This window comes from Podarcis melisellensis (genome assembly GCF_964234715.1).
Source record: "Podarcis melisellensis genome assembly, chromosome: 12".
NCBI classification, from domain to species: Eukaryota; Metazoa; Chordata; class Lepidosauria; order Squamata; family Lacertidae; genus Podarcis; species Podarcis melisellensis.
Window position 1 is genome coordinate 31,871,936 of NC_138544.1, and position 26,354 is coordinate 31,898,289.

Genomic DNA, 26,354 nt, shown 5'->3' on the forward strand with positions numbered 1-26,354 from the left:
TTCAGTGTCCAGGGCATCACCAAGGGGAGTTCTTGAGAGTAGTGAGATCTCATATATGACATTTTTCTACACACTATGGAAGAAAAACACAACTTTGTATGTGATGGTGCAAGGCACAAGTTCACTGAGCATGCCAACATGAGCACCTGATGCATTAGTACTCTTATTTGAAACAACTGTATGTGTATAACCAGTAAATAAATCAAACCAAACATGAAAGCCATAAACTTGAGCTATGTTTTCACAATGATTTATGACATAGGTCAACTGCCCTTCACCTTTAAGAAAACAGGTCTAGTTAACTTTATCTTGTATTAATGCCAATGTAGCCCAATATAATTTATTCTCAGCAGTAGGGGGAGGAAGGAGCAAGCTCTAGGCCTCAGAATATATTCAAAGGCTACTTGAACGTGTTAACAAAAGCATTTAAAGATTAAATTCACTGTCCATAACCCTTTAGAGGCTTGTAAGAAAACATCTGCATCCATTTTAAATTACAGACAATAGCCATGTCTCATCCAAATAATTTGCCAGAGATTATACATTTTAAATTGTACTCTCTATGCTTAATTTATCATATTTTTATCTTGATTTGGTAAAGGAAACCTCCAGGAATAAATTTAGAAGTCATGCATTCACAGAAGGACAGCTTAAATATTTTTTAAAACAAGTGAATTCACATTTATATTAGTTTAAAAAGGGCCGGATTAGAATGTAAAATGTGGATTATGTAATTGAAATGCATTAGTTTTATTACAAAGCAGCAAGCATTTCTCCCAAATAAAACACTATGGCTGTTTTATTTGGTTAGCTAATATTTTAACACAGTGGCATTAAAGTAACCAAATGCTGTTCAGTCACCATTATTTTCCAGTACAACTTTTTGCACTGGGTTAATTCACATATGTATTATTCCTTTTTCGTATAACCATGGAACTCAGTAAAACAAATGCTTGCTTATTTAGCGTGTTTATAAACCACTCTTCATGCAAATATATCCCAGGATGGTTGTAAGACATCTGTTTTTATCTTCAAAAAATGCAAAAAGGAAACAGTTTTTAAAAATGTAATAGAAAGGGGGAAAACTGCAAAACGTCAGTTTTAGTAAAACATCAGATGCTGTAGTACTCCAAATAAATATGCACAAAACCCAAAGCATGCAATGACTATTATGTTTTAAAATGTACGTTGCTGAAGATTATAAATATGTAGAAAGAAAGAAAATGCATTTTTGTAGAAAAACAACAACCCTGTTCTACAAATTTCAGCTCTAAAGATTGGCCTGGCTTGATTCTATTTTAAACCAGAATTAATGTTTTGGTTTTTTAAAACCAACATTTTAGATCATCCTTAAGCTGCAAAAGGGGGAAGGATGATGGAAGGGGAAAAAACCCAGAGGAAGCTGTTTTCATTCATGCAGTAGTGATGTCAGCGTCTGCAGTGGCAGCTGCCTGACCTGTACAAGCTTCCAACCCAGAGCACTTTTGCAGATTTCTTTTAAGAACCTCTGGCAGCTCCATTTTTACTAAAGAACTTAAATCAGAGCAATGTCCTTTAAACATCTACACTGTAAGAAAGTGAAAGACATACCTATGTATACAAATATATATATATCCTAGAATGGCTCCAGTACAACTGAATAATGCAACTCATTTGCAAAGCCAGAGCCATGCATTGCAGTATAAACACTAATGCAAAGAGAAAACAAGATACATTTATGTGTGACTTAAAACATTCTAAAGTATGGTATCTATGAAACATATTTATTATTCTTTCATGCTCTTTGAAAACAGTTAAAATAAGTAACTGAATAATTAGAGTAATTAATGATTGAAGCTAAATTGATTTATTCTGCTACAAAGGAGTTTTCACAAAGCAACCGAGTTCTCTGAAGTTATTCCATAATGCAGGTTGCCATGCTAACTATATACTACATGGGCCAGAGTCAGAACAACTGGTGAAACTAGTCCACGGGGCAGATTCTGCAGGCTAAGAATTTGAAAGTAAAACTAAACATTTTATTTATTAGCTTGCAGAATTAAATAAGGCTTGTTCTGCTATCTAAGATGAGTGATGCCATAGACCCTAAAAGGCAACAAAATCTAGTGGAACTTTAACGGCTAAGAAACTGATTATGGCATAAATCTTTTGTGGACTACTGTCTACTACATCAGATACAAATGTGGGTTATGGTCCATAAAAGCTTACGTCATAGTAAAGTTAGATGCCTCAATAGCTTGGTTTGTTTGTTTGTTTGTTTGTTTGTTTTTTGCCGCAACAGGATAACATAGCTGTCCTTCTAGAAATTATAAAATGAATGAATTCAAATATTCAGTACGTGGGCACATATTTTCATTTGTTCAGGATTTACTGGAGGGTGCCTGCTTTGAAATGCCAGCTCAACTAATGAGGATTTCCTTATGGTACATGCAGGTTAACAGTTCACTGCGGTCAATCCATAGTTATATATTGTATTCTCACAACTCTATTAAACAGTGGATGCTGCCATGATGGCTTAAGGCAGGCTCAAACAAGTTTAATGAAGTCATTCAGTTATAATTTAAGAGGACTGAATCATTGAAAGTAAGGCAGTAACATAATTCATCTATTAAAAGAGACTGTATTATTTTAAAATACTTTGATAAAAGAATGATCAGCTTTTTAGTATTTGTTCACAAACACAACACATTTAAATACAGATTCAAACATGCAGTATTTGTTAGCAGTTTTCCATTTTGTTTTATTTTAGCAAGCAAACAGAAATGTTTGAGTTAGCTTAATTAGAATTGTATGCACTTGTCTTGTCCCCATAAAAGGAGAAAGCTTACATTTTCTAGACCCAATAACATGGATTAACCTCCATTTTTACAAAATACTTGGTTTAGAAACACTAATTCCATAAGGGTTTCCATAAGGATGAATCAAGATCATAGGCCTGATGCATAACTTACATGTAATTTGAAATGCAAGGGGGGAAATTAAATTTCATCTAGATGTAAATGTTTTTAAGGCTAATATAATACAAGCAGCATTTTGGAGGGGTGAATTTAGTACAATCCAAATAACCATAACTGCACAACTAAGTGCAAGGATTCATGGCAATAATGCATCCAACTTGCTGCATTCAATACTATATCAAGAGGGGTATCTAATTTGCTTCTGAAACAAAACACAGTCTTGGCATGATTAAAGACATGCTTAAAGATACAGGTTACCCAATAGCTATAGAAGGATAAGCAGTATATTTCATACGATTCATTCAACTGCTTAAGGGGAGTGGACAGAGCCACCTTTTAAAGAAACTTTTTCAAATATGTTTGGAGGGAACTTTTCCTAGGACATTATATTCTTTAACAAGAATACCACAGAATGTGCATTCTACTTGCCTCCAGGGTTCAACAAGGTTTAATTTTAGCTCTACAAAGGGTTGTATTTGAGGGAGAGGGGTTTTCAAAAGCTTTGTAAGTAGATTTGTGCATCTTATATATTGGAAATATTGCAGGAGCGGCATGGGTGCGGTATTCTATTTAGAACCTGCAGTTTTGCTAGCATGAGCTTGTTTAAGTCAGGTGTTTTTTATACCTTCCTGGTAAAAGGGTACAGGAATACTTTTACAAACACTGCTGTTTTGCAAATCTTATGGTCTTGGTAGAGAATGCTAGTATCTTTGTGCTTCGGCTTCCCGGAAGGCAGACATCTCAGAACTTACGCTTCAATAACCTATTGAAGTATTTAAATAAGTTGGCCAATATGGAACCATCAGACATTAGCCCAGCCTTTAGGCACTAAACCAGATGAAAATTTCCATACAAGGCATGGATACAGCATGCTGCAACGCAAGTGTTGAAAAACACTCTTCTAACCCCTTTTTAAAAAGGTGGATAAAATATACTTCATTAAACTGAGAATTCTGCTTCAGGGCACAGGCCAGTCCAAGCATTCTATTCACACACATAAAACGCAGCAGCTTACTTTCTAGTTTAGTAGCTCTGCATTAATAGAGCTTGGGAGTTCCTCTCTCCTTTAAGGATATGCAACAAGGCTCACTTTACCAATAGATAAAGGATTGCAAGGTAGAATTTTATAGCCCTTCAGCAGCCTAAACCGCGAGTATAGCAGATGCAGGGTGTTAAAAGGGGTCACTAACCAAGACCCCCGTTGCAAGCTCGAGCTGAATTAAGACCTTGAGTCTAAACATTTAGGGTGGTGTGTTGTTGGGTGTTTGTGTTTTTTTTAAGGGCTGAGTCACTTCGCCTTCTTTAGGGCTGGCGATCGTATTCACACTTACCTGGGCATGAGGCCCCCACCGAAAAGACGGGAAGATACTTCCGAGCAAACCCTTGACAGAAATGCGCTGCTAGATCGGGGAGGTGGTGCCATAATCCGAAACATGAACCGCGGGGTCGAGTTTGTTATTTTTTTAGAGGGGTGGCTCAAGGAGGGTCTTCTCCACAGTGCTGCGTGGGGAGTTTGAGGTGGAAAATTGGGTTATTTGGGGGGGCGCAGAGACGGATTCCAGGTGAGAGCCCCACAGGTGCCCTTACCTCTGTAGATGGGCGAACTGGGGCTCCTCCTCTCAGGTGAGATGCTTCTCCGCCGGCCGCTGCTGCTGTCGGGCGAGCGCCTCTGCCTCACCTTCACCCTCCCGGGCTCCGCCGCGCCGCCTGCTCCCGGCGGGGAGGCGGCAGCCGCGAGGGACAACGGAGGGGTCGAGCTGGGCGGGGGCGGGCTGCTGCCGCCGCCGTTGTTGCCGCCTCCTCCTCCTGCTGCTCCGCGAGGCCCCCCGGGGCCGGTGTTGCTCCCCACCGAGGCTGAGGCGGCGGGAGAGCGAGTGGGGCTGTGCTGGTTGCCCCTGAGGAGCTGGTAAGGGACGGTGGCGCGGATAGGCTGGAGCAGCCGGCTAGTCCCCGAGCTGCCACCGGGGGCGCCGCTACCGCCGCTTCCTCCTCCTCCTGCTGCTGCTGCTCCGGCCCCGCTACTACCGACTGAGGCGGCTCCGGCGCCGCCGCTGGTGGGGGACCCGGCGGCCCCGCGGCGCATCCTCTGCGCGGGCGGGTGGTGAGGAGGGGTCTGCGAGGAGGAGCTGGACATGGCGGCGGCTCCGAGGGCCACAGGAACGAGGCGGGTTTTTTCCCCCCCTCGAGGCTCTTTCCCCTGGGAAGGAAAAAAAGGGGGGGTGGGAAGGCGACCGGGGATCCCGAGTGAGGCAAGTTCTACCGCCCAGCTGTGGCCATGGCTGCCCTCGTCGGCACTCGGCTCCTCGCGGCTCACATTGTCCACACGGCGCCGGCCGCTGAGGAGGCACAGCTGGGGTGGTAGTGGTGGTGGGAGCGGGGGGTTGCTTAAGGCTCGCGCTCCTACCTAGCCGCGAGCGATGGGGGGGGGGCAGGCGGCGCTACCGCACCTGCAGCCAGCCAGCCCTGCCAACCTACCCTCCTGCTCCGCCGCCCTCCCTCCGAATGGCACTCCGCAGGCTCCGCCGCCCCGTCTGTGGCGGGCGAGGGGCGTCAGGCCTCGCGCCCATTGGGCGCCCTGCCTCCGTTAGCTCGAGCCGGATTGGACGCGGACCGGGAACGGGCGGCGCGTCTGCCCAATCGCCGGCCTCTGCTTTACCTGGAGGAGGGGAAGGGCAAGAAAAAGGAAGGGGTTGGTAGTTTGGAGCCGCTTTGTGCGAAGGAGGGAGGTTTGTAGGTGGTGGGGGGCGGGGGGAGTCCGAGGTGGGAAAGTGGAAGTTATCCTTTTGGGATGGGTGGCCCTCTGTCCAAAGACCAAGCTGCTATTACAGGGGACACGTGACAATGGATTGCTCTGATACCTGTTTGGGCTTTGCTTTCTCTCTCTTTGATTTGCATCCGCTTTCATTCGGAACTGGCAGATTGCAAGCAGATCCCAGTGCCGATCCCAGGAACGTGATCTTTAGGAAAATGTGTATCTAACTTTTCAAAGAGGGGCAACCTGAGTACAGGAGGTGCCTGAGTCCTGAACACAATTTCTCTTCATTTATATCAACCCATCACTGATGCTTAAAATTGGAGCAGTCCAGATGTTTAGTACTCTATCCAACACTCTGAGTTGACCCATTGAAATTAATGGACGTGACTCATTTAGGATTCTTAATTTCAATCTGTCTCCTCCCAAGTAGAAATTAGCTGGATCCAACGTTTAAGCTAGAAAACTGTGCAGCATAATAGCCAGAGAATTAAAAGGACTGGTCTTTCTTGTAAATAGTATATCCCAGTTTGCCTAACTTAGCTGCACAGAAGCCCACCACCCTACTCACCCAAACTCTCACTATAGGATATTTATTAAAGGTTAGATCTTCATTCTAAACATAGTTGCAAAAACGTTTTTGAAAAGTTTAGTCTAAAAAGGTACAGCCAGGTTTTTAAAAAAAATGTTTACTATATCTATATGCAGTGCTTTTTTCTCTCATTTTCCTACTCATATTGAAATACTGCCCCTCAATGAGGCCAAACTTAGATTCACAAAATGTTTAGGGGTATGCATAGCCCTGTGTGCCCCCAGAATAAAGCACTGCCTATTTGTAAAAACTTTGTATGGCCAGCATGTAGGAAGCTGCCCTATATTAAGTAAGGCCATTTGTCCATCTAGCTCAGCAGTGACAACATGGACCGGCAGTGGTTCTCTGCAGTTTCAGAGAGGAGTCTTTCTGAGCCCTATCTGGAGAAGCTGGAGATAGAACCTGAGACCTTTTGCATGCAAGGCATCTGCCCTGTCACTGGGCTGCAGTCCTTTCCCATCGCCTTTTAATTTCCCATGATGCCCTACAGCAGCACTATGCTGGGTACATTGTGAAAGATTTATATTGCTCTCCTAGTCCCCTAGCATGACCAGAGTACTGCTGCTGCTAGGTAAGCCCACAAAGACTCACTCGCCTTAGAGTGGGATCTACTGATGTAGGAGGGTCCCGCCTAAGGGCCCTTTGTTGAGAGTTTTTATATGGAGGTCCATTCAATCATGGAATTCCCTCATGTTGCAGGTACAGATTTATATTTATTCTTTTTTTTTTTTTTTACCCATTTAAGAACAATCTTAACCATTTCACCTGCTCATCTGGCCAATAGGGAGCTAGCTGTCAGTCCACCCTTTTGCTGTGCCTGAGCCCTATAAGTTAGGAAAAGGCACAGAAGAAATAATTGACTGGTTCTATGCCGTGTAAAACGAGGCATGCTCAAGGGCTTATGAAACAAGAGCAGATGGATTCTCAGGAAGGGGAGCTTTCTGTCTAAATTTTAGATACTTAAGTGCCTTACCTTATAGCTGAGTTTCTGGACTTCTTCTGATCATACTTCCCAAGCCCTACCAAATCGCATTAGCTAAGAGGACTAACTTCCCCCACCAACTTCTTACTGGTCAGCAGCTGGTTATATTGCCCCAGCTGTATTGCTTTTCACAACTACTGCTAATGGTGGGGATGTCTTGGCAGGACCCCTGGAGAACAAGTTCTGTATTGGTAGAAAACCTGAAGGTGACATAGGCACAGGGCACACTGTGACATAGGGACAAATTGCTTAATGGTTGCATGAGCTTTCATAGCCTTCTTTATCAGATGCTAGGGTACCATGGCATTCTTTGTCTAAAGGTTGTCCATTATTCTAGAAAACCACAGTCTCATGAAATGAATGGATGTTCCCTTATCTTCACAATTCACACCTCCATAGAACATTGTGGTATTTCTTATTTCGGACATAACAAAACGTCTTTCATTTGTATTTTTTCTGGCAACCCTGTTTCTACCTGCTGTTTTACCTCTATGGAAATGGTTCTTCTCTTTATCCTAACTTTTAAATGTTTAGCTATAAGCCAGAAGACATTATAATAAATCATGCCGAACTGCAAAATTTAGGAACTCTGAATCAACATTTAAGGGTAGCAGAATGAGATTTCATAACTGAGACATGAACGGTTTGGAAAGAAACCAAGATTTTATTGCAGACTTAACAGTGCAACCCACTGCATGTTTATTCAGAAGTAGGCCTACTGTGTTCAATGGGACTTACTCCTGGGTTAAGTGTGCACAGCAATCTTCCCTCTTGTGGAACCAACTGGTAAAATTCACGGTTTTAACCCCCCCCCCCCCCACAACACTCAGTCTTGTTTCCATACTTCCATTTGGGTTGCTAATTTTGTTCAGAAGTCAGATGACCTCTGATAGAGAACTAATCAAACGTGAATAATGGAATTGATTTGATAGTGCAGGTAAAAGGGCTGTTGTCAAAAATATACAAAGCATTATTAAAATTGAAGAATCCTGCGAAAATATCACGAAAATGCAGCAGATTAAACTGGTATGATATGTATCCTGCGTGTACACCAGAAATTTAGAAGCCTTATCCTACAAAGATGCTATTGGCATCAGTATGTTTAAGCACACCCAAAAGCACTGCATTCTTGGTGGTAATAACAATACTGTAGCATATAGCTCAATCTAAAAAGTCATAGCTTAGCTGAGATCCTTTGATGGGGGAGGAACCCATTGATCTGAAACACTGTTAAATACAGGCAGGAAGTTTACATGTTGGCAACTGCAAGCAAGTGTGTGAGGAGAGGAAAATAGAAAGTTCATTTCATTTAACATTTAATTAGTATTTTTATTTCATTGGAGTGGGGTAAGAAAATCCTACATGATCCCCATTTCTGATTGTTCCGCCTTTATATGGAGCCAAAACTCCAAGCCTTTCACAGCATAGCTTGCAAACCACTTTAGGAATATTCAAAATTGCTAAAAATTCAAAATGACAGGTGGTATAGAAGCGGAAGTGATAATGACTGTTGACTGTGTGTTGCATACATTCCTCTTTACAGATTTAGTATAATCACTAATTAGCTATAATAGTTTATAATTGCATCAACAGAATGTAATGGATCTCTGTTATATAATTAATCCTACCCTTAAGGTAAGTTGTTTATATGATGCGTGCTGTTTTTCCTCAAATGTTTCTCCTTCACTGACTTGTGTTCTTGTTCAGTATCTGGCCACCCAGTGCAACGGGCAAGGATATAAAGAGAGTGAGTGATATATCTGATCTCTTGTTGCATAACGTGAGTTGTGTTTGCAAAGGTTATGTCCCCATATCATATCCAACAACAACAAGAAGACCAATATGTAAAAAATGAGTATTGTTTCATAGATAAAGTACTAGGCTTAGACATAGAAGACCAGTGTCTTTTAATTCAAGGCCCACTGAGCAGCTTTGTTTACAGAACTGTCTTTCAGGTATATCATCTGTAAAAAAGAAAAGAAAAAAGGAATAAATACTTATTTTACAAAATTGTTGCAAGGCTGATGATTCCAAGGCATTTACTGCCCTTGAATTAGTGTTAAAACATTTTTTTGTTTTGTTTAAATAGGCTTTTAAAAACTTGACTTTACCAACTAGTCTTCATTGCTCTGCTTTTGATATTTTATTGCTGCTTTAAAAAAAACCTGTCTCTGCCTCCTGATCTGCCATTGTGCTTTGCATGCAGAATGTCCCAGTTTCAATCCCTAGCATTTTCAAGCAGGGCTAGAAGAGAACTCTGCCTGAAATGCTGGCGATCCACTGCCAGTCATTCCTGAATACAATGGTCTCACTCATTTTAAGGCAGCTTCCTATGCTCCTATAGTTTTGTGATTTCTAGTTTTACTGTGTGTTATGCTGTTTGCAGGGAGTTGCCAGGAACTTGTATGAGGAAAGCCAGTGTATCACTATTATGAATAGAATAAAATAAAATACAGTGGTACCTTGGATTACATACGCTTCAGATTACATACGCTTCAGGTTACAGACTCCGCTAACCCAGAAATAGTGCTTCAGGTTAAGAACTTTGCTTCAGGATGAGAACAGAAATTGTGCTCCGGCGGTGTGGCAGCAGCAGGAGACCCCATTAGCTAAAGTGGTGCTTCAGGTTAAGAACAGTTTCAAGTTAAGAACAGACCTCCGGAACGAATTAAGTACTTAACCTGAGGTACCACTGTAATTAAATAATAACCCATGACACACTGCAGAAGGAACGGAAATAAGGCAGGAAGAGGAACCTAATAGCGAAAGAAAACAAACTAGCTGATGACACTGTTGTCCAAGGAGAAAGTCACTATGGGTACCAGCATGTATATGATGGGTCAATCAAGAGCTGCCTAACTAACACTATTAAGTAAGAATGATCCATATTGCATCTTCATCTGTCAATAACATTTTGCAGGTAGTGATGGGGTCAGCTTCAGTATGTTAAAATTTAGATTTCAGTATGTGATACAGGCTGCAATCCTTACACAGGAGCAAACTCCATTGAACACAGTGGGGTGTACCTCGAAGTAAACATGTATAGGATTGAGCTTTAACACTAGCTCCCCACTATCCCCATAAAACCCTCCACATAAAGCTATATAATATTTAATAAACTTAAATATTGGGAACACAGAAAGCTCAGAATGGAATAGAAACGTTCTATCTGGCTTTGAAAATTCAGAAGTTGCCAAAGGTAGATCATAAGAGATCTGACAAAGGAAGCTGTGGTAGGACAAGGAATTTCCAAAATGAAAAACAAACAGACTGTCATTTTCTTTTATGCAAGGAAGGGAAACAGATTTGCAAAAATGACTGCATGCACCTTGCTAAGGGTGGGATTTTCTGCTTGTGAGAAGATCTGGATGTCAGCAGTAAGATTAATTATTTGGCTCTAACTGCAAATATGATTACTTATAGAATCACAACAGAACAAAGCTTTTCAACTTGCCGCACCTTTTAAAATGATGGTGGAGTGATTAGTCATTAGGAAATCTTCTGAGCTATATGAGCAGTGGCATGATGCTTACTTAAGTGTTCCCCAGCATTTGTGTGGGAGCTGATTAATATGGAGGCAGCTATCAAAAAGTTGTGGGTTGGGGCGTTCTTTCATCTTACTTATATGTGTGTTTAGAGGAAGGCTAGAAGACAATTTCTTATAAGAATAAATGTGAGAGTTATTCCAGAGTTCAAAGCTTTTGCTGAAAGTATGCAAGTTTAATTCCGGTGAGATGTTCATCTTGTCTTCAGCTAATGCATCAGCTCTCTATTTCCACACTATTTATTGTGAGAAACAAAATGTCACTATGACAAACACCTGTCAATAGAAATTTTACAGGAAAGTCATTAACATGTTACCCAGTTTTAATTTATCTAGTTTACGTTGCTATTAACGAGTGCTACAGCCATCCTGTGCATTTTCCACTTGTATATCCTATTAACAAACAAGACAAGCTGCTTACATTGCTATATAGCAATCTGGCCATTTTGCCTCTTTGCTAATAGCATGCAAAAGTCGAGAACATTGCACCCAACACCACTGGTGTACAGCCTCTGGAGGCTAACTAAATAAAGTTAGCTATGTCTGCATCCCACATTGTTTTTTCTCACAGACATTTCCTGAACGATGGGAAAGCCTCTAACCCTTGGCTGAAGTATTTAGTGAAGTCTTTATATATGAAATCTTTATAATAGACTTCATGGCCAGACTGTGATCCTCAGCATTTGATCAAGGCAGTTACCTGATATGGCCAGTGATGTGTTTTGGAGGGTGTTATCCATGTTCCAATAATATTTCCCTTAAACTACTGTTACCTTTTTTTGACAGTCTCTCTTTTAGGAATGTCAGCAACAGCAATAGTATAGCTTGCCAAGTCCAAGTGGGGACTAAGAGCTCTCTAGGTCATAAAAGTGGAATCTGAAGGTGACCCTCAAAGAGAAATAAATAGTTATTTCAACACTATGGTGCCCCCACGTGTGTGCCTCATGCATGCATGGAAACATAAGAGAAGCCACGCTGGAGAAGACTTAGTCTATTCTAAACCAATGACTTGTTCTTCATAATGGCCCACCAAATGCCTCTGGAAAGCTCATTAGGACATGAAGAGAATACCCCTGTTCTGTTTGCTGTTGCTGAAACTAGTGGTTGCATTGTGACTGGCAAGCACTGATAGAACAGTTTTCCTCTGTGAATCCACAGTTCAGAATCTCCAGAAGTGGTTGGACTACAACTGCCATCATCCCTAGCCATCTTAGTCAGTGGTCAAGGATGATGGGAAAATATCTGGGGTTCCAATAACACTGGCCTAATCCTGCTTTAAGATAATGGCCTTCACCACATCTTGTGGCAGTGAATTCCATAAATTAATTATGCACAATGTAAAGTTCTTTGCCTGTCTTATAAAGGTAAAGGACTACCGACAGTTAAGTCCAGTCGCGAACAACTCTGGGTTTGCGGCGCTCATCTCGCTTTACTGGCCAAGGGAGCCAGTGTACAGCTTCCAGGTCATGTGGCCGGCATGACTAAGCCGCTTCTGGTGAAACCAGAGCAGTGCACGGAAACACTGTTTAGCTTCCTGCCGGAGCGGTACCTATTTATCTACTTGCACTTTGACGTGCTTTTGAACTGCTAGGTTGGCAGGAGCTGGGACTGAGCAACGGGAGCTCACCCCGTCGTGGGGGTTCGAACCGCCGACCTTCCGATCGGCAAGCCCTAGGCTCTGTGGTTTAGACCACAGCATAACCCCCAAACCTTTTGCCTGTCTTATATCTCTTGCCAATTTATTTCATTGTATAATCCCAAGTTAAATGGGGGACCTTCTATTGATCTCCCCAACATGCTTAGTATTGTCACCCTCTATCACTTCTCCCCTTTGTCATACAAAAAGAAAACCACCCCTCCAAACATTCTAGAACCGTTTCCCATGGTGATTTTGGCTTGACAATAGATCTATGCTGGTTTCCAAGACCTCCAGCAGATGAGGCTTATATCTCACTACCTCCCGTTTGGCTGAAAGTACCTGTCTCCATGAGAAACATTATAAGGCTGACCTTCTCCAGCCTATTTACATCATAAGAGGTTCTTTTGTTGCTAACCCCACGGATGTCAAGAGCGTCACTCTTGTGCATAACAGCTTCTGTTACTTGGTAACATTTCCAAATATCATAGGGGAGAGTCAAAATGACATAAGACTGAAATTCAACAGCATTTAAACAAACAAAAAAAGCTACATAAGGGAATTCAAAATACGGAACAGGCTGTTGTATTGCACTTGTCATCAAACCACCCACTTCCTTTTCATAAGCACTCTACACACCTGTGCATATAGAAATAACTGTGAGAAAGGGCATCTTTCTTTTCTTCAGGCGTTGTTGCACTCAACATTTCATTTTATTTGTAAAAGCTGTGCAGAAAACAGGTTCTTGATTTCTTTTTTTAAAAAAGTGGCATGGGTATTGTACAAGCATTCCCAGGAAGGAAGATGCTTATAATGTTCACATCATGGGGCTTTCAATGGCAGAAGCAACTGTGTGCATTTAATGCAGCAATTAGTAACTCAGAAAGAAAATGAGAAAATAATATAATACAGTATACTCCTCTCGCAAACTGCTCTTCCACTTTTCTTTTCTGGAAAGATTACAAACTGAAACATGAATGTTTTTTTTTTCACCCACTACTACCACCTTGCTCTATCGAGCCGTTTCACATACTTAATGGTGGCATTCGACTTCCAACAGCCCAAGCCAGCATAGCCACAGATCAGGGAGGAGGGAAGCTGTGGTTCAGTATAATTGGGAGAGCACCACATTGGCTACCCCTGCAACCACTGGCGGAGCTTCATGCGCCTGTGGGGGTGGGGCACCCAGCACGGGCGGGCAGCCACGATGGCACCCTGGGGATCATGCTGCCAGGGGTGGGGCGCTCTCCCCGCACTCCTCTTCCTCTGCCAGTGCTTGTAACATGTTGCCACTCTCAGGCTCACAGTTATTTGCATTCCTGTGTACAGGAAGTACATGCAGATCTATTGACATGCAATTGCTGCAAAGTGACACAGTTATATATAATTGAAGCCACCTTGACTGATGTCTGCAAGTTCACACTTACTTGGAGTAAATAGGGTAGGAGTCAGAAATACGATTCCTCCCTCTGTGTGTATAGTCAGAAAGCTTCACAACTTGTCCTAACAACCAGACTCTGCAGTCATGGTATACGATCCCCACCATGATTGCCATTATTATTGTGAAGTTGGCAATAGAGATGCAGGGCTCATTGTCACAAGCTGAAACCGCACTCCCCGCCACTGAGTTGTGTTTGCATTTTCCTGTCTGCAGGCCTAGGGGAATGCAGGATATGTGGACATGCAAATTAAAATCACACTTAAGAGTGTTCTGACTATCACAGGGGACCCTGGGGAGACCCTGCCTCCCATGTATGCATGTAAATAAACAGCCCAACTCTCAATAAAAGCTCAAACAGGATTCATCTGAATTACAAGGCTACTTGAACAGAAACGGCAAAAAAATATTTATTTATTTTTAGAGTAGAAGTACAAGCACTCAAGGAGTAAGTGAACTGTTTCAGGTTCCGTTTTTGGACTACTTCTGTTGCTCTAATCAAACAGAATTATATAAAGAGCCTAGTAGACTGCAAAGTTCCCGGGATACATCAGAGAGCCTCCTAAAATAGAACAGTACTAACAAGATTAGATTGCCACTTCTCAGTAGTATTTGCTCTTCTAGACCCAGGGGAAACAAATCAGTTGATCTTAACAAGTAGATTTGTCTATCTCTACATAAAATTAATATATGTCATCCCCTCAGAGTTTGCTTCACCTTCTCTAGAGCCCTGGAAGTGAGACTCTTGCAGCTAAATTTGGTGAGGAACTATTAGAACTACACTGAGGAGACTTGTTCTGAGGTAGTGAACCAGGTTAAGGAATCTTTGTAAGAAAAGGCATTATGGAATCTTCCTTCCAAATCACTTCCTCGTTGTGATCTCAGTTAATAGAGCCGTATCACTTTTCTTTCAGGAGCAACACACTGAAGAACATCAGTTCCTTGCAACATCATTTGGACTAAGGCCTAGTGTAATCGGGAATCAGAATTTAAAGAGTTTGATTGATTACATTACATGGATTAACACTACAATGGATTGGCAAATACATAAAGAATATTTAAAGGTGAATTTATATTGCCAACGTGAAATTTAGCTAATGGCTGTTAGCCACTGCCAAACCCATCTTCCTTGAATATGTTTAATTTAATAAATTTCTGCAGGCCAATGCACATAATTAACCTGCAACTGTTCCTTGAGCACCCTTTGTACAATCACACATGGATAGTACACATCTGCCAACTGGAGTTTTCAAGTTCTGCATGTTTGCAAGTTCTTTATTGTCTATTTATAGGTTTTAAAAATTGCAGTCACATTTTAATCGTACGTTCCCCACTATAATAAAGTGTCATTTGCTATTGAACAGTAGCTTATGTTAGAAGCATCTTCTTCAAGGAACTGAGGGGTTAAGACTGGTAAGGCAAAGGTAAAGGGACCCCTGGCCATTAGGTCCAGTCGTGGCCGACTCTGGGCTTGCGGTGCTCATCTCGCTTTATTGGCCAAGGGAGCCAGCGTACATCTTCCGGGTCATGTGGCCAGCATGACTCAGCCGCTTCTGGCGAACCAGAGCAGCGCACGGAAACGCCGTTTACCTTCCTGCCAAAGCAGTACCTATTTATCTACTTGCACTTTGATGTGCTTTTGAACTGCTAGGTTGGCAGGAGCAGGGACCGAGCAGCAGGAGCTCACCCCATCACGGGTATTCAAACCGCCAACCTTCTGATCGGCAAGTCCTAGGCTCTGTGGTTTAACCCACAGCGCCACCCATGTCCCATTAAGACTGGTAGCCCTTCCCATTTTGTCAGTCCTAGAGACAACATGTTGGTCTCTAAGTGTTTGGGACTACAACTCCCATAAGCCCCAGGCAGCATGGCTAATAGTCAAGGATGGAGGAGTTGTAGCTCCCAACATCTGAAGGACACCACAACAGCTATCCCTGTTCTAAGATGAAATTTCTGGTTGCCCAAGCATAATAGTGCAGCTGCATAGAGTACATAAGGGGAACATATGCATCAGATGTGATCATAACAAGAGCTGTGCCAGAGGTCTATCTAATACAGAATTCAGTCTTCACAGTGGCAAACCAGATGCCTAATGAAAAAGGCCACAAGCAGGACATTGAGCAAACAGTACTCCCCCACTCGTATCTCCAGGAACTGATGCACAGAAGCATACTATAATTCAGACATCATGATTTACAGTTGCTCATAGTTGAATCCTCCATGAATTTGCCTTTTAAAACCATCCAAGTTGGCCATCACTACATCTTGTGGTAGCAGACTGAAGTTCAACTACGCAAAGTGTGAAGAAGTTCTTTGGTCTGCCCTGAATTTTCCAACGCTCAGCTTCATTGGCTGACCCCAAGTTCTAATATTATGAGAAAAGAAGGAAAACTTACTTTCCTCCACAGTATGCATGATGTCATACACGTCTATCATGTTGCTTCCCCTTTGCTTGCCTACAGTCCTTAGATGATTTCCATCTTTTGACCCTCTGCTTCTTGTATGTTCTTCTACACAAATCTTAAAATAATGGAAGAGCAGATGCAAGCCAATATTATGTCATGATACAGATGCGGAAAATTCGAACGCCCTTCTTTGAGGGCTACTTTGTAAAAACAGAACAAAACACCCTTAAATCTTAAAAAATACTTGATGGTGGTCAAACAGGACAATTACTTGATCCAGTTTGCAGTGATGCTGTTATTTACATGATGTTCATTGGCCTTAGTCATGGTATTTAAAGAGCAGCAGACACTGGCCTTGAAATGAGTTATGTCTCTTGCTTGGAACAAGATCCTTGACCATTACATAAAACATCCTCCTTTTTTTGATGCACTTCAATGAGCTCAGTGTTCTTTGTTGCAATAATGCATAATCAATACCGCCCACTTTAAAAGTCAGAAATTCCAGAGAACGGCAGTTAAAATAAATTATTTTTGACTGGAAATGTTAATTTAAACTCTTTAATCAAGGGAAACAGTTCTACATATGTAGAATCCATGGTCCTACAAGGTAGAATCCTGCCATCCAGTCTTCTGAATTTAGTGCATCTTTTCTCTGGTGTTGAAACAATAGCTAAGGTGGCTATTAAGCACTTTGAACACAGATAGTGCTGTGGAACTGTAATTTAGGTTCTTAAAGTGTTTTTGAGAGATTTGAAACGAACGAACATTTGGATCCGAAAACTATAATTGCTGCACCTATGATTTATATTAAAAAAGGGGTAAAGGGACCCCTGACCATTAGGTCCAGTCGTGACCGACTCTGGGGTTGCGGCGCTCATCTCGCTTTATTGGCCAAGGGAGCTGGCGTACAGCTTCCGGGTCATGTGGCCAGCAGGACTAAGCCGCTTCTGGCGAACCAGAGCAGCGCACGGAAACACCGTTGACCTTCCCGCCAAAGAAGGTATTTATCTACTTGCACTTTGACGTGCTTTCGAACGTCAGGAGCAGGAGCAGGGTTGGCAGGAGCAGGGACTGAGCAATGGGAGCTTACCCCATCGCGGGGATTCGAACCGCCGACCTTCTGATCGGCAAGTTGTAGGCTCTGTGGTTTAACCCACAGCGCCACCCGCGTCCCCTAAAAAAGGGGTAGGATACCGTTTTTCAGCTGTATGGCCACATTGCCTTATGGGCAAAACTCTAGGGGCTACAAGCCAGTGGTGGGTGGAGACATATGCAAAACAGTGGGTGGGCCCAGAAGCAAAACTGGGCGGAGCAACGGATGTGACTCTTATCTGTGCACAGTAGGCTACATTCCAGCCATGCAAAGGACAATGGTATCTAGCTACCCACAACTCCATCCTCCTTTAGGGCAGGCAGTAAGTGCTATTTCAGTTCAAGGACACAAAGCAGCCAGGAAAATCACTCAAGGTGGATGGATGCATTAGCTGGCACACTAAAGCCTAGAAGGTTCTAAAGTTCTATTTCCTTTTATAGTATTTCTCTCCCTCGAACACTTCATTTTGCCTTTACAGTTTGGAATTAGGCATTAACTAGGTACAATAAAATAGATTACCTACTGACTTAACCACATGAGGCAATTTACACATTCCTTTAAATCAGATGTCAGAAAACTCTCTGCAGAGGGCTGGAAGCTAAACTCTGGTCCACCTGACGCAGAACAAGTGAGAACAGACACACTTTCATTAACAAAGGTGTGACACACTTAAAATTGCTGTACAAATAGCACTTGTGGTATCCAGGCAGCAGAGGACAAAGGAAAACGCAGAAACAGTTTGATCTGCCTATGAAACTCACATACGTCTGCAGTTTTAGTCCAGGACAGGGGCTCGAATTCACTGGGTGGCCTTAAGCAAGTCTATCTAGGTAACGAAAAATAAAAAATAAATGGGGAATGGGAAGGGAATCAAGTATGGCTCTCTGAAGATCTTGGAGAAAGGGGAAAGGTAAAAATGCTATACATTTGTGGTTCTCAAATTTGTCTTTTTTGTCGATCATTTGAACATTGCTTGGGGGTGGGACCACTTGATGGACCACTCAAACTTCTTTTTTTAAAAAAATCTACAGCAACTAATTCAAAATTTTAATAACCTTAGCATTTGCTTTCTCACGTGGTGGATGTGCTGATTTGGGGAGCCAAGTTCTGCAAAACTGATCATTCTTGCCAGGATAAATAAATAAATAAATAAAACAGAGGGCCAAGTACAGATATGCTTAACTATTCCACAGCCTTTCCATGGACGACAGTTCAAGAACCTCTGTTGTAAATCAAAGTTCAGATGGAGCACAGTGCTGTGATGAGCAAAAACATCTCTCCCTTGGCCTTGACAACCCTAGGATTTATAAAGTGCATTTCAAGTGTTCACAGAATTTCATGTACCTCGTTCTATTATCATTACAACCACCATGTGAGGTGGGCCAGTATTATAATCCCAGGAAGGATACTGCAGGTCAGAAGCTGAGACTGAAAAATAGAGCCTGGAGGTCATAATATTTCCCTCAAAATACTGTCCAAAGTTCTTTGCATCCTACCTGCAGGTTTTGTATTGTAAGAAGCAACTTTCTTCCAAAGGCTGCCAGAATAAACCTTGCGAGCCAAGGCAGATCCACACCATATATTTAAAGTACACCCAAGAAACATTTCAAAAGAAAGAATTCTGCAATTTCCCCCTCACAGTGGTACAATTTCCAACACCTTTAACAAACCACAGTTCCTGGGATTCTTTGGGAGAAGTTATGCGCTTTAATTGTGCGCCAGATGAGCTGTAAATATATAGTGAGGATCTGTCCAGAGTGTGGTGTGGTGGTTACCTGCTAGACTAGTACCAGAGAAACCCAGGATCAAATTTTGCCACAAAGCTTCAATCAGACCCTGCTACTTAGCCCTATAGTGGGAAGTTGGTGCACTCCAGGGACTACAATTCCCACCTTTTCTGACCACTGGCCATGGTAGCTGGGGCTGATAGGAGTTGGAGTCCAACGTCTCAGGAAGAACAGAGATTTCCCATCCTTGATTTAGACTTCTCTCACAGGGTAGTAATAATGATAAAATACCCCCTTGTAAAAAAATGTGATAATAATCAAAGACAGTTCCACCACTCAACAATGTTTCAAGTTGGGCTGTTAACCATTAATTCATCTACCTTGGGCTGAATAAAACCTTCTCTGTTCTTTAGCAACCATTTAAATATACCAAGAAGCCCGCAGGGCATTCTACACCTAAAATACTCCCATTCTTTTATGATGTCTTTGAATGCCGGACACAAACGTTTTACTGAACCGCAGAGAACACACATTCCCTAGGGCATTGTGAGAGCACTCACCTGTTTGAATGGCGCCTTTCTCGTTGCTGCTGGAGATCTGGGCAGGGCAGGCAAGCCTGTTCCGTCAGTGAAAGCCCAAGGGAACAGAACCCACACAACATTCCATCTCCTGGTTTCATACCTTGCCATTTTACTGGCAAGTTTGGTCCAGCAGGAATAATTACCAGGTTAACAGGCACCATAATGAAACCCAGCCAAACAACCTGCTTTAGATCAGTAGTCTTGGAAGTAGACTTTGGGTTGGTCCAATCCTCCATCTCTTATCTTTCTTCTGTTCCCACCCCCTCCGTTCCCCACTTTCCTGTTTCCCATCTTTTTTTCTCCTTGCCTTTGAAAACAAACCAAGAGATAACTCAGAAATTATGTCACAGCAGAGCACCTCATCTCAGTTTCTTGACCAAGATACAGTAAGGACCTTGACCTTGCTTGGAAAATAAACGACTAAAACATTGTACAGGATCTGAGTGAATTTGATGAATGAGAATGGGTTCAATCCTAACCATACCTACTAGAGAGTAAGTCCCATTGTAGTGCATGATGTGTAAGGACATAAGCTGCAAATTACAAATAGATGCCCCTTACATGTGAAATGCAAGTAAAAATAATGTGGAATCAAAAGGTGTTCTGTAGGAACACATATTTAATCAAAGAAAAATAGTGAGATGGAATATCTAAGGAAATAAAAAAAAAGCAAAAACACCTCCTGCTATTCCATTAACTGACTGCTTTTGCTCAGTTAATGGAATATTTTAATCAAATATGTGAAGGTAGAAAAAGATTTAAAATTCAGCCTCATCTTAATTTTGTAGAGAGTTTTTTATGGAAAAATCTCAGCTCTAATAACATTGTATTGATTGTGCTGTGTAAAACATATTCAGCATCTGTACTTAAAACGGAAAAACAGGATTTCAAGAGAACAATATATTCATCTCACATTAAAATATAGATGATTGCAAGATATTTAAATATTCCCCTTTTAACCTCTGAGCAAGACTGTTGTTCTGCTTGCTTCATTTTCCTTTCAATCTTCTGGTGCTTGGGAGAATATTTTCTAATATCATTTTGTTGCAAAGCTTGTAATCATATGCATAAAAGCAAAGTCAGGCACTTCCCAGTTAAATATTATAATACTAAATTAACTTGGTGAGCAGCAGGACAGTCTTAACTTTCAGGAGGTTTAAATACAGTTGTCAAGATTTTAGGCCTAATTATATGGCTGTATCTGACATCAGGTTTTGGCAAAAGATACACAAATTCTTCTGCAAATTCATGGTGCATTAAAAATCCAGCATTTTTCTTCTGATGGCATATTTTATATCTGCAATACAGCTCTGTTGGAAAGTACCAAGCTCCACAATTTAATCAAGATTAAAAACCAACAACAAAAAAAGAGCTTAATATTTTCTAAAAATGACTAAGGAGATAAAATAAAATAAGGTAACCAAACAAAGAACTGGGCCAGAGTTTAACAAAAGGTTTCCATACGAAGTTTTAGAAACAGACTATCCGTAACAAGTAGTATGATGGATGGAAGGAATGAACTGATGATGTCAAATCCATCTCACAGATCTTTGAGAAAGAGGAATTAACGTTGCTGCACCAGACTATCATTAGAATAAACAACTTCCTGTATGAACCAGGTGGCCAAATTGCTATGATTTGGTGTGGGGCAATTGTAAGGGGGGGAAACCCTGTCTTCTTTGAGCTGCACACTTCTTAAAAGTGGAATTCCCTCACACTCTTGCTCATCCTACTTTTAACTTCTCCGTCCTTCAGTTTATTTATTTCTTGAATCTGGGGGACAACTAGGCAGGAAAGGAGGGGGACACATAGCTTTCAGCAAAGACAGATTTGATGTTACACCATTCAGGCATCTTTTTAAAGTTCAATTTTGGCTTATGTATACAATCAAATACATGGAATAATTTACAGGAAAACTATTATGAAAGAAATCCACAAATGTTCTCTGGTGAGATTTTTTCCGCATGTTTTTGCTGTTTGCATGTAAATAGCTTTTTAATGTCCTATGAGTTGTGTGTATGTGGTGAGTGACTTAGGAAGACAGGCTTCTAAATGGGATCTTTGATCTCAAGCATTTATTTTATCTCTGTAACAAATAAAACTAAACGGAGTTGGTGGCTGAACCAAGTCCTCTTTTTCATCTGTACTGCAGCTGCTGCCTACATCTAGGATGATATCTGAGCCTCTCTCTCTTAGCTACCGCCCACATCTCCAGATGCTGTAATAAGCTGTGAATACCAGGCCTTTTAGCTCTTCTTGAAATTAAATCTTCACATGACGGAAACCTTCACAGCCATTTTCTTTTGTGCTATGCGTAATCTTTCTTTTCTGTAAAACTAAGCCCACCATGTAAGTGGCCTTCATAAATACTGGGAATAGAAAACCTAGTCGTCCATCTGCTTCAGTATATTATTTAGAAGGGCAAACAGTATCTTACTATGAGAGAATTCCTTAAATTAACAGTGCAAATATGGATTACACTATAGGACGCTTCATTATGTTCAGAAGTAATGGGAGATATTGAAACTGGATGGGAAACTGTGGTTTCCTGCTACATGAGCAAGCTGCAACGAGCCTCAGATTCTCTCACTCTCTACTCCTTTTTTGTGTTCAAGAGATTGGAGACAACCATATTTCATTATTATATTACATTTCTAACCCACCACTCCTCCTCCATGTTGTATCCTCATGCTGGGTAGTGATGGGACCAAGTGAGCTTCATGGATGAGTGGGGATTTGAACCCTAGTCTCTGAGGTCCTGGTCCAACACCCTACACCCTATTGACAATACCATTCCTCCCAATGTGGGATTCCCTATAAAGCCCCGGATATTGGTCAAGAATTATGGGAGTTGTAGTTCAACAACTGGAGGGTCACAATCCCAATTTTTGGTTTAAACAAACCACAGTTATTTGCACATTACAGGGAGCTATGGCTTCTTTGAAGTGGCAGTGCTTAATCTTCTCTGATGCACAAAAGAGAAGGAAGCACAGAATCCCAAGGTTTGCTCTCAGAATGGTAACTAGTTTCTTGTTATGGCTGAATCATCCCAATAAGTCACAGCATTCATTTGCTAGATACATCTACAACAAAGTGTTATGGAATTTTATTTGTTTTTAGTAATAATGAGAAAGTTAACTTGTAGGGGGAATGTTGCAGCCCGAGGCTGCACATCTAAGAATAAATACTTGGAAGTGAGTTACAACTGAAAACTATTGTTCTTAATTCATTCAAGTCATAATAAGCCTGGAATGCAGGGCTGTCAAATACTGTTTTTACTCTAAAGCAGGGAAGCCGGAAAGTCTCCAAATCTACCCAAGGAGATGACCCAATGGCTTGGTCGAAAAGCCTGCAGTATGTTTTGAACAGCTTGCTTTTTGGTTTTCAGAGACTCATTAATTATTTCTTTAGTTTTATGGAACAGCAGCACAATCCTATGAGAAGTATTGTTGGGAAATAAGCAGCTAAAACGGGTGGCACAACTCCTGGCCCAGCAGCAAGAAGTGAGTTGTCACCGTATGACTATGACAGTTTGGTGGCCAGGGACTTTTTAGTACCAAATGGACATGGCAAGACCACTAGAAGTAGTTTTAAATCCAAATGACCTCACCCCATAGGCTCACCAAGTTTCAAAGGCATGAGCAGCGAGAAAACAAACCAAGCTTTGGAGAAACAAGCCATGGTGTGTATTTTTGTGGGGACAACTTCTGATTCACTCATGGTTTGCTATCTATGAACTGGTCAGAAACTAGGATTTTCCCATTCGTCTGGGAGTTTCCTGTAGTCATCTGGAAACATATAACAGCTCTCTTACAAGTCTGCTTCCAGACACTTCAGTCAGTACTGGCTCAACACAGAAATTGCTCTTATTCTCCTGGGCACCTTCAAGTGGTTTCCATTACAATTCCAAGATACCCAGTTAACACTGTTTACAGAATGGAGACAAAGCACTGCAACACTTATTCAAACACAATTCTGTTGCTATATACTCTATCATGCTAACCTAGGATAGCGTATCTGCATCGGAATGTGTCTTGGCATGGCTCAATTACAGTTGTGGGTAATAATTGCCACCACCATAGCAGCCACATTTGCACTCAACTGCTCTAGAATGCAAAACTGAGTGGAATTAAAGAGCGTGAATGGTGGAACCTAGAGAGGCCAACTTACTCAAGTAACACTCTGTGACAGGGATGGGAAACCCTTTTCAGCCAGAGGGTGGCATTTCCTCAAGGACAACCTTCCAGAGGCCAGTAGTGGCCAGTAGTGGCTGTGACCACAAGCAAAAGGAGGTGGAGCCAGAGGCAGGTGCAGCAACAGACGTGAGATACATTTTAGCTGTGCAAAGACCAGAGGTTTCTACGCACCCACAGCTCTGAGTCTAAGAAAGAGGTATTATCACTGTTCAGGTGCCAGGCAACAGCACTCAAGGAGGACACAGAGCAAGGCCAAAGAGGGCATGGCTTGGGGAGGGTCCCATGGACCAGACAGAGAAGTCTGGAAGTCTGGATTTGGCTTCCAGGCTTGAGGTTCCCCACCCTTGTTCTATGACATTAGGCCATCAGAGCGGCAGTGACATTGGTATAACTAATCTTTTATGCCTGTGCGTGTTTATGCATGTTGCCAAACCAATTCTACTCTCAGGGCAGCCAGTTTGTTTGCTGTCATAGCTATAGGCTCCGTTTCTGTAGGATGAAGTGTAATTCCACCCAGCCTCACTGGTTGCAAGAGCTGGGTATTGGGTTACAACCATATTGCGTTGGAAACAAACAGTAACAGAGGTGAGATAATCCGAAAGATCCCCCTCCACAAAAGAAAAGGTTATTATGTCATCACATACACCTTTTTCTAAACTTTTTATAGACTTTACTTTTATAGAATGTTTTAGATTTAAACAGAAAATGGGTCAAAACAACTGCATGCATATAAAATCATTCCAGAGAACAAACAATGGCTCTGCTTTGCACATGACCTTTGGGAGAGCCATAGTTCAGTGGAAGTTTAGTGCCAGAAGCTCCCAGTTCCCGGAATCTCTTGATCCAGGATCTCAGGAAGTTGGGCTTCCAAGCCCTTGGAATACATGACCTTGCTACAATCTGTATTGTGTCTACCCACTTCTGAAGTTTAGTGATTATTTTGAAAAGTTCCACCTTGAACCGAAAAGTCAGATACACCTGATGAAAGAGTTGAACCATCTTTTAATTCACAATAAAAGCACTGCATGGAAGAGTACAAAGAATTTGAACACACATGTGTTTTACACAGGAATTTTCAGATCTCAGGTGAAATGAAACTCTCTCCAACTGTGTCAAGATCACGAGATATTCTCCACCTTGAGTATTGAGTCCTAAGAACAAAGACGTGTTGAGCATCCCCATAATTTTTAATCAAGTGCAGGCCTGTCAAGGAGTTTACCAGCTCTTCCAAGACGTAGAGCCTTTTGAAGACTCATTTATAGCCTGGTGAATATAATTATTTCCATTTTTGCCAACTTGTGATTGAACATTTCTCTCCCTTGCCATCCCATACTTCCTCCCCTAAACCCTTCTACTCACAGTGACAGATCCCTAGGGACAAATCTAGTTTTAGCCCTCAGATGCATGCAGATAGGGGAACACATAAAAGAATGATCAGACATGAGATATTGCCAAAGAATGTTTTCAGAGATACACATTTTACCTTCATGGATGTTTCCTGCTCTTTATTATGGTTCTTCGAAGCTTTCTTAGATGCTTTCTTTGCAGTTATTCATAGAGTATAGCTGAATTATATGGTCCCTTTACCTTTGCTGTAGTCACTAATTTACAAAAGGTGACAGGCGGACCACATAAACATACAATACACTAAGAAAGCTCCTAAGCTCAACCGAAATCAGTAGAAGCCACACAAGAGAATGATGTAGATTGAAACTGCATGCTCCATGTTCCATTTCTCATGTAAACATTCAGACTGATTTTCATCTCCTTCACTTATAAGGTTTCATTGGCTTCTGTGTTGCCAACAGACTGACCATCAAACACTCTGTAGTCTATCAAATAGATGTATCCTTATTTGCACATAGTTAATATGTGGTAAACCATAGTTAATATGCCTATCATGCCTGCTTTGTTCCTCTCTGTTAACATGCAGAAAACGCAAATTGAGATCCTTGGTTTAGTGCTGTGCCCAAATCAGGCACAATGGTTTGTTTTGGTGAAACAAACCATTATCACTAAGCTATGAACAATCCTTTCTGCAGATTGTGGTTTGTATGGAAAATCATAATCGACCATTTCATAGGTTTATCTTGAGCTATGAATAGCTTATTTCTTGTGTTAAGATTATGTTTTAAAATCCTTTCCAAAAATCTATAAGAAGATTCTTTTTCAAGGGAAATAAAGTGATTTGTAATGCTTATGTCAGAGCAAGGGCATCAACTATTGCCAAAATAAAATAAGAGACAGTCATACCTTGGTTTTCGAACAGAATACGTTCCAGAAGTCTGTTTGACTTCCTAAATGTGAAACAATAGCGGAAGCCACATCGAATGCTCAGCTTCCAAAAAAAGTTCAAAAACCAGAACACTCACTTTCGGGTTTTGATCATTTGGGAGCCGAAACGTATGTGTACCAAGGCGTTTGAAAACCAAGGTATGACTGTACTCACCA

At 41.6% G+C, this 26,354-nt stretch overlaps 1 protein-coding gene across 3 annotated transcripts in view; it reads right to left on the bottom strand.

The window, feature by feature from the left end:
• GLCCI1 (glucocorticoid induced 1) overlaps window positions 1-5,470 on the bottom strand; it is a 40,420-nt gene extending 34,950 nt beyond the window's left edge. Inside the window, exons 1-2 of one of the 3 annotated variants that reach the window (XM_081930917.1) lie at window positions 5,433-5,450; window positions 4,545-5,154 (exon numbers count right to left, since the gene is read on the bottom strand). In XM_081930917.1, the coding sequence (XP_081787043.1) occupies window positions 4,545-5,091 (547 nt within the window). In that variant the 5' untranslated portion in view covers window positions 5,092-5,154; window positions 5,433-5,450. Of the gene's footprint in view, window positions 1-4,544 lie in introns of all 3 variants that reach the window. The other 2 variants (XM_081930918.1, XM_081930919.1) reach the window with 2 other exon arrangements.
• Between the last annotated feature and the right edge of the window lie 20,884 nt (window positions 5,471-26,354).